The 9,155-nt window shown below is 38.7% G+C and overlaps 1 protein-coding gene across 2 annotated transcripts; it reads left to right on the top strand.

Annotated features, from left to right (window-relative positions):
- The first annotated feature begins 1,786 nt into the window (after nt 1-1,786).
- Nucleotides 1,787-8,789, top strand: LOC107076726 (interleukin-1 receptor type 2-like). Of its 2 annotated transcripts, XM_015341660.2 has the most exons (7): nt 1,787-2,017; nt 2,998-3,075; nt 3,582-3,635; nt 4,375-4,507; nt 5,953-6,089; nt 6,636-6,658; nt 7,985-8,789. In XM_015341660.2, exons 1-7 carry the CDS (start codon nt 1,984-1,986, stop codon nt 8,009-8,011), a joined length of 486 nt encoding a protein of 161 aa, XP_015197146.1. In that variant the 5' UTR covers nt 1,787-1,983; the 3' UTR covers nt 8,012-8,789. The 2 variants fall into 2 exon arrangements, with proteins under 2 accessions (XP_015197146.1, XP_015197147.1); XM_015341661.2 differs by lacking the exon at nt 6,636-6,658.
- The last annotated feature ends 366 nt before the right edge of the window (nt 8,790-9,155 follow it).

Below are 9,155 nucleotides of genomic sequence, written 5' to 3'. Positions count from 1 at the left end.
TAATACAATAAAAAAATATGTTCAGTGCCTTAAGATAAGAACTAGCCCTGGGCTATTTTCACAAATAAGAATGCTAATGCAGAGAGAGAAGTCTCCAAATGCAGCTTGAAATCAAAAACAGGTTTAATTCCTCTGACATATTTAGGGAACACATTTTAGTTACAGTAAATAAACCTTTGAATATTAAAATACATTAAACCATTCCCCAACCAATTGTGTCCTGGGAGTCTCAAAGACCCTTGTCCTGCAAACACAAAGTATAAGTGTGTGGCTGTGCTGATGGCAAAACCGATATGCAGGAATGGTGAGTTAGATTTGAAACATGGATCATGGATTCATATAGTCTGTAGGCCTGGATACTGCTGAATGTTGAACCAACTGTCCATTTAAGAGGGAAGATTACTTGATGAGCAGGGTACAATTATCAGTGAGGAACCTGACAAAAGCATAAGCCACTTTTTGCTGATGTGATTTTTAGTTCTATTGGTGGAAATAAGGTATTTTACAGGCAGCCCTTCATTTAGCTACTTGCACTCAAATGGGGAGGCCAGGGGAACTGTTTAGTTACTTTGTAGGTTTTCTGATATTATTCTATTAACACTCACTCAGCATTTACAGAGATCTCATGTCTCTTGGATAACTCTGATGCAAATGTAATTGAAATGGCCATAGTAGTGCCACATTTTATCTTGCATTTTGTTTTTGTTTTTTAATCTGTATCCCACAAAACAGCCCGGAGTCAAGATGCAATGAGTCAAGAGTAGTGTATATGACATTTGTGAGCTCCCTGCTACCTCACTGGTTAAAAGCAGTCAGGAGTCCTTCCCATCTCATTTAAGCCTACATTTTACGTAGCTACCGTACTTGTCAGGCATGACTATGGGAAAGCCCATTCAATCTTTCATCATTGGGAAGCCTCTTATCGTTCCCAATATCCCAGAAATATACGGACTCCGCTGAGCACACGTGCATTTTAGAAATACCGATTTAAACAAACTCGGGAACCGGGAACTGCGAGACGGCTGTGCTGATTCCAATGCTGACGACATCGTACTGTCTTCCCAAACACGTGAATTGGAAAAGGTGTTTTCGTAGAGATTATGCACATTCGGACGTTTATTTTTTTGTCCTGCTTAATACAATTGTTATACTGAAGGTCTCGGTTTTTGAACCCTCCCAGAAAGCGTACACATTTCTGTTTGTGACTGAGATCAAGTTCAGCTTCCTTTATCAGAATTATTATTCGGGGTGGTCCAGAGATCGTCTTAGATCCTCAATAAGTGTTCATGCAATGTAAATCAAACTTAACACTTTAAGAGAAACAACGTTTATCGAAAGATAAAAGCGTGTACTTAGTGTTTAACTCCTTGTCTTTTTTTGGCTTACTTTTCTTGAGGTTCATTTCTCATATTGTTGCAAAAAAAATTTGCTTCTCCCACATAATGTGTTTTAGGTCTTTCCTAACGTCTGGAACAGGGGTAGGCTAATTAAGACCTGTGCTGAATTTAAAGGATTCCTAGATATTCAGCAATTTGTTCAGTGGATAATTAAAATATGAATTATTCGTGTAATTGTGGTGCTTTAAGGGTGTTATAGTTATATCCACAATAATTTCTTACACTATTTTCACTGTTGGTTTTCGCAGCAGGTAGTACTGTACTGAGTTCCTGAACTGTATAACGTCATTCAGTGACGTCGTTAAATATCGCACATATTCATGTATTCCCATGTTTACTGTAATTTATTATTCATTGAAAATGTGCATTTACGGCAATTCTAGGCTATAATGTTTCAGGTAGGAAACTTTGACGTGACACCTGTAAAGCAACCACGCAGCGTTTTCTGTTTTGTTCTATGTGTGCTTGAGGGGAAGTAACCGCATTCCTCATACAGTACATAAAAAAATAGCTGCCAGTGGCCGCTGTTGCTCACAAGCACGGAGCATTCACACCAGATCGCCAACTACTAACTAGAGACAGCAGCATGACCTGTGAGCGGTTCACCAGCACTCACGCAGGTAAAAACCGACTACTTATAATTACATTGCTTGTCTTGTTAGCTAGGTTTTCTGACTTTTCTACGTTATTCTCAATTTCTTTTTGGATGCCTTTTTAAATGTGGTTATGAGTGATAGCCTGTGAGTGCCCATGAAAAACTCGAACATTAATGTATCTTTCTTTCACGTTTTAATATATTTAATTGCAATGTTTGTGATTACAATTAGAGCAAACAAAAATGTTGAATAAATGGATTTAACAAACGTGTTATGGTTTGATCGAAATTAGTATGTTTATAAGAATATGGGATGTTTTAGGAGATATATACTGTAGAACTTAAACTGAGGTTTTACTGGTTTTAAAGTAAATCAATCAGCAAAAAAAAATCTAAAACTGTAGAGTGCTTTGAAATCCTTGAAATAATGTATAGGTCCTAGGTTGTATATAAAACTACACCAAGTAGTCGAATGACTGTAAAAGGTAGCAAGTCATTTAACGTTTAGTAATAGGTTATCACAGTAGCTCCTCATTGCTGTTTAGATCCTTTAAAAAGTCAAATTTAACCCTAAGTGTATCATGTATTATCTCAAAAGGAGAAAGACCAAGTTACATGTTCCTGTTGATTAACACTTCAGCTGCGTTAGGTACAGGGCAGCAGAACATAATACTATATATAGCATTTATAATTAACCAACATCTTTCCACTCAGAGGAGCGTGTGAAGCTAACTTTGACCGTAGAGCACAGAACAGTCCACCCTCGAATGGTTTGTGGTTTGTCTGCCATCTATTGGGTTTCACACTCAGTCACATATGACTGCCTGAGAAAACCGTATAGAATTTGAGTCAAAAACCCTGCGAAGAGACAAAAAAGTTAGAAAGGCACAGTTGAACGTTTGCATCAAATTTGCAGGATTGCACAGAGTTTTCTCAAGACAAGAAATGGGACCTTCCTCACTGGTTTGATGGCCTGTTTCTGAAGCTCATGTGGTTTCTCCTTAGGTACTGGGTCCTTGAGACTGTTCATGACCGCGGCTCTGTGCAGCTCCCTCTGCCTCCTGCTGGTGGAATCCTCCTCAGGTCTGTCTCCAGCCATCTTGCAGTTCATTCAGCAGCTCATGTGCCTGAGAGCCATCAGAATTTCCTTTCATTCACTCTCTTAAGTTACCTGAGGGAACTCATTCTGTTTTGAATGTCTTTTTTACTGATATTTCATCATGCAAGACAAAATAATATATGGAAAAGGTTAAATTATATCAGGTCTTGTATGCATATCCATTAAACTCCAGTATATTAAATACAAATTAGAAAGATATCAAATTGAAGAGAACCCCAAAATATTAAGTGCCAGATTCATTGACCTTATTTTTAAATGACTTAAGTCATTAGAAATAACGCAAGTTTCGTAGCACATTTGTTTTAAAAAGTCTTTCTGTTTTTATAGTATTTTTAATTTTGCTAGAAGACCTAGTGTAAGAAATATAGAGCAGCAAAGACAGGATTTCAGAAGTGCAGTAAAAATCAAGTACATTCTAATTTCAGTTACCATTTGATTTATCAGCTAATTGTTTTTATTTTTCTGTCAGTGTCACCTCCAACAATAATAGAGCCAAGAAGATCTCAAGTAAGGGCTGCAGTGGGTAAGGTTATCCATTTCTTTCCTTATTCTGTAGTGCATACAATGTGTGTTATTAATACCCCTTAGTTTGTCTTTTAGTATTCTTTTAATTGAAACTGGTGTATTAATTTACATTCATATTAGTTTGGGTCCCTTTCCGCTTTTCTTGTTCAAAGAGCTCCAATAAGTTAGTTAAGTAAGATCTGTCTTCTGATGTGACTTCTCAAATCCTGCTCCAATAATAACTGTACTTATAGTTAGAATAAGCTTGGCTGTCTGACAAAGTACTTCGCACCTGACAAGCTAGTGAGACAGGTTTTTGTTCTTACAATTTTCTGTTTCCAGCTTGTACTTTACCAATGGAAACCTCTATAGCCAAATGATTTCCATACAACACTTTAAAGGATAAAATAGTCAACACTAATGTGCATTATTGAATGTCTGTTCTCTTTTCATTGCTATGCAATAGTCAGGATTGCTATGCATGAAAAATAGCAGAAATAGGTTTATTACTGTACATTTAATTTATAATAGGAGAAGAAGGACACAGAGCACAAAGAATTAGCATGAAACCAGTCTTGCATTTGATTGACAATTCATTTTAAGGCTACTTCATGCTTACATAGAGTGCAGAAATACATTATGGGGCCAGTGAAATGATGTTATCAGTGGCATGGTAGCAAAGCACAGGGCTCAGCTGAACTTTAGCTTTCAAGCCTTAAAATGGAGCTTACAGATCATTCTTGTGGGTGCATGTCTAGGAAAGCCTCTAGTCATTCCGTGCAAGGCTGATCCTGGATTCCCTGATGACTTCAGTCTCATCTACTGGCTGGCGAACAGAACCTTCATTGAAACTGCATACCCCAAAAACAATATCAAGGAAAGTGAAGAGAAGTGAGTGCTCTTTCATTGCTTCTTTCAAAAAGCCAGTTGCTGAATAGAACAAGTGAAAGCAGCATTAGACTGCATGTCTCCTCTGTGCAGCCTAGGCATTCAAATAACTGACAGACTTCTTCATACTGTCTCAGTAGTGCTGCTGTGTAAGCCACAAATTCTCCATCTGTAGGACCTTGTAAGTGCATGACCTCAGAAGGCACATTTCAGATGTCTGGAGAGCAGAAAATCAGATAGGCAGGATGTGGCAGAGGTTCAAAGCACAGCCAGTTCCAAGTGTTGATGTTTGCAGTAGCACGTTGTGGTCTCTGACAAGTGACAGCATCGGAACAGCTTGTACAGGTCTTCCATACCCTTTTGTACAAATTACGTCAGTTGGTTCTCTTGTGTGTTCCTCCAGTGACTATGACTCAATAATTCATGAGCTGGGTAAGGAGCGGACAGTGGGATTCCCTAAATAAAATCTACCTGTCCAGAGAATGGTTGAGTTCTGGTATTTTGGCGTGGTAGCGTTTTTTGGATGCTGTCTTTTGCTTTTGCAAAAAGGACAATGTACCCACATTGGGTTACACAACCTGCTAACCATGTAAAGAAACCTGTCACTTGGTTTCTTCCTGAAAATACTAGGTAGCAAGAGGTCCACATGATTCACTTTATTCCATTAGTAGATAGATGGCAGTAAGTTCCCCCTGGTGCAGAACCTATCAACCTAATGCTCCACTATATGGGGTCCAGGGACACTGTGCTGTAGGAAGTCCTGGCTACTCGGTTGTTAAACTATTCCCAATAAGGGTGTTAATTCCAGGCTCCTGTCTTAATTCCACTTTGGTCTAGTTAGTATAATCTTGTTTCCCTGCATTTCCCCCTTAATTCAGTTAGTGAAGCAGTTTCTCACTTCTCCACCTGTTCTGCTGTGTAGTAGGGACACTGCCTGTGTTTCAGGTGGGTGCAGCACTTCATTGGTACATAGTAAAGAGAAATGAGTAAGTACTGTGCTCTTATGCCACAGTCCTGACTAGCTCTTTTGGTAGCGCATAAGGCTCAATCTCAGGGTAGTGGGTTTGTGTCCGATGTTGGGCACCAGGTCCTCCATGTTGGAGGTTAGGCACAAGGCTAACAACCCTGTCCCGCAAGAAAACAATGTTACAGTAACAGCAACAGGATGTTTCTGCCCCTATGTGCTGGAAGGCATAACAGGCGAACATCCATCTTGTGCCACAGTACATACTGCATAAATGAGTGTGCTCTAATAAAAACATCGGTTGCCTGGACCTGTGGCAGAAAAAAATACTGCTACAGCTTCAGTCTTAATTCTAAGTTATTCCTTTTTAGTTTTGCATAATTCTGAAATGGGGAAACATGTTTTTTCGGTTCTTGTTAAAACCCAAATGTCCATTAATATTAATCTTTTAGTTGATGTGGCCTCTTCTTCATTTTGTTTCTAGGACATACACAAAAGACGGCGTAAACTACATCCAAAGAGACCTGATGTTTGAAAAGGTAGCCAAAAAGGATTTTAGAAGTGTCTTCACTTGTGTCGTCAATAATCCAGCTGGCATTGTCACACAAACCATCAAACTGGGTAAGCAATACTGTTTTGTTATCTGTGACAGACTTTTCTGCAGTAATTTCCATGACTGTTCCAAAATCCTAAAAAAAATTAAATGACTTAAACACTTTTGAGTAATTGGGCACTTTTACAGCTAAATGGGAAAAAAGACCAGAATAAGCTGCCTCTGGGTGGTACAAATTGCATAGATACAGTATTTTATGTGGTCAAAACGAAAACATGTTGTTTTGGTTGTTTTACCACTTATATGTTGTGTATTCCAAGCATTTCAGTTTTAGGAGCAGGCTACCTGTATTCCACAGTTCTGAACATGGAAATGTGCTATGGAGTAGAGGAGGAGATACTATTTAAAATTGCTACAAGCACCACCCCTAAATTAAACTGTTGCATTTATGGCTCCTTTGAGTTAGTAAATCAAGAGTACATGTAACACTCTTATGTTAAGAATGGTTCATGTAGTGAAATGTAAAATATTTTGTATATGATGGATCCTGTTCGGATAACTGTGTATAATTTAAGACTGCAATAAATCCTGAAAAAGGCCAATTTTCTTCACAGTTAATGTACAAAGGAGACGTGTGGTAAGTGCAGTTTTTCTCATACTGCATTGTAATGTTAAGCTCTTTAAATAAGCAACTTTTTCCTGCAAGCTTTCATACAGTCTGTATATAGCACTGACAGGAAAGAGTGTTTGCATAAGCCTAATTTGCTTTGTGATTTTCTTAATTATAAGTAAAAACAAAATGTACAAAGTTAGGCTCCTGGAATGTGTTTCTGGCTGCTTTTATAAGCCAAGGAAGACTTGGCAAAAATACAATGTAAAATGTAGTACGAGGCCACAGGTTTGAAAATTAGCAAAGAATTAATCTCTGAATCTGAACTGACTTTTGATGCAACACAGTTAGCTAGCTGACATGCCCTGTAGGGGAGATTTTGCATGAATATGGGGACAGGTTTCAGACTAAGGAGTGAGAGGTAACATGGTGACTGCAGTTAGCTGCAGAGAAGGGCGAGCATAAGTCAAATGGGTTACATCCCCCAGATCCTGCTGGGTCTAACCTCTTCTGGACTGTATATAGATCAGAGTACTGACACCCTGGTACATAGGTAATGGCAGATTTGATGGACTTTAGGAGTCCACTCCCTGCAGTAAAGTGAAATAATGATAGTGGGGGACTATCATTAAAATCCCAGGGTGTTTCTCGAAAAGAGTAGGGGTGTAACCCCGGCATCCTGGCTAAAATTGTCATGCCTCCTAATAATCCCCCTCTATGAATTGGCTACATTAGTTTGTTCTCCTCCCACCCTCCCCCTCCGATGGCAGGCAGCGCGATGCACCGGTTGGAGTATTCTCGGTCGCATTTAATCAGCTCAAAGATTTGGTTCAAACCACCAAATGGAGACGGGTATGCTGACAAGTGGACCCTGCTGATGCGGGATTAACGCTAGGATGAGAGAGAGATACTGTAAGACAAATTTGAGGATTTATTTTATAAACCTAGGAGCAGAATATCTACTTTGGTCTGTTCTGGACCACAGCTGCCACATGCAAGGCCAGGGAAGCAAGAGGGATCATGGAGATTTAGCTCATTACAAATAGTGGCAAAGAAAGTCGTTCTTGAGTAATTGGGACGTATACAAGAGGTGGTGTGGTGGTACAGATTATAGTGGAACCACAGGGGCCTCAATGAATAAGTAAATTCTAGACTTGGAATGGTTGAGGAATATCGAAACAAGGGAACTGGAGGGCACAGAACTCAGAACAACTGTGTTGCAGAAGTAGGCAGGGTCTGTGTGATTATGTTTGTGTTATGCCTTAGCAGTGCATGTGTCTTGTGGAATCATTCTTGTGCTAATTACCCTCCTTCCTATGTTTGAATGTATACACATCACTTTTGTTTCCATAGCTGAGATGCGATTCCAGCAGACAGTAAACAGCTCACACTAATGAATAAGGTGTCAACATTCCAGACGGAGATGTAAAAAGGGCTTCCCATCCATTTGCAGTCCTAGGAATCTTCAACCTGTGTAACTGAAAGCAACCACAAGTAATACAGTACATGGCAGATGGATTCATCTTGCAAAAAGTACTCTAGTGTTTCTGAAACAACTCTATATAATTGATGTCAAGTGTAATTACATTTCTGGATTTCATTGCATTTGATTAAAATCTCAAAATAACCTTATCATTGACAGTGTTTAAATCATACTAGAATGAACACTGTTCTAAGGAGGAATATGCAGCCCACCACATTGGTGAGGTATCAATAATGGATCAATCTTTTCAGAAGACTCTCCAAGTGCCACATCTATGGTTAGGTATTTTGGTTTAGGCATCAAATCATTGTATATGAAGGCATGTGACTATGATTTCAGTGTAAAAAAATCTTATCAAAATTTAAACCTAGGTTCAAGAGCAGGGTTTAATGTGGTGGTGCTGGTCTTTGAACATTCTATGACAATTCCCTTTTTTAGCAAGGCTTACAAAATGACTGCAATAGTTTACATTAGGCTTTTATTTGTGTATTTTACTGCTTATATGCTGTACAGTTTATGACAATTATTCAGTGTTCCTCTGTGGCTTTCCTTATTGTCTGAGGAAAAAAAGTGAATCAACACCTATATTAGAAATGGATTCTGCCATGAAGGGCCAGTATCCATACTGTAAAAGAACTTCCTTAATAAAAAAAAAACTGATGGGTTTCAGTCCTATTTTTTTTTCAGCTGATTCATTATTGAAAGAACAGGGCATGTTTAATACACATTTGAAATCTTGAAGGAGTGAATTAAATGAGCAAGGGAAAATGAGCAAAAAGTATCTGCATAAATTAACAACAGAGAACTGTTACAATAATTCAGAACATTGTATAGTTTGGTAGGCAAATGGTTGCCTACAAGACTTCTGCATCCTTATTCCCTGTCTGAGAGCAGGAGGGAGGATCAGTGGAATGAGATGCGGATTATAACGTAACTGTACTTTTCCTGTTGACAAGATATCTGATTGAATTAAAACAACCGATTCCTCTTCATTCCTCACATTAATCAAGTCACAATCATCTTTTAGATTGTGTGCATTTC

The sequence above is a fragment of the Lepisosteus oculatus genome, chromosome 5 (assembly GCF_040954835.1).
Source record: "Lepisosteus oculatus isolate fLepOcu1 chromosome 5, fLepOcu1.hap2, whole genome shotgun sequence".
Classification (NCBI taxonomy): Eukaryota; Metazoa; Chordata; class Actinopteri; order Semionotiformes; family Lepisosteidae; genus Lepisosteus; species Lepisosteus oculatus.
Note: the sequence above shows the minus strand (reverse complement) of the source record. Positions and strands in the feature narration are given on the sequence as shown.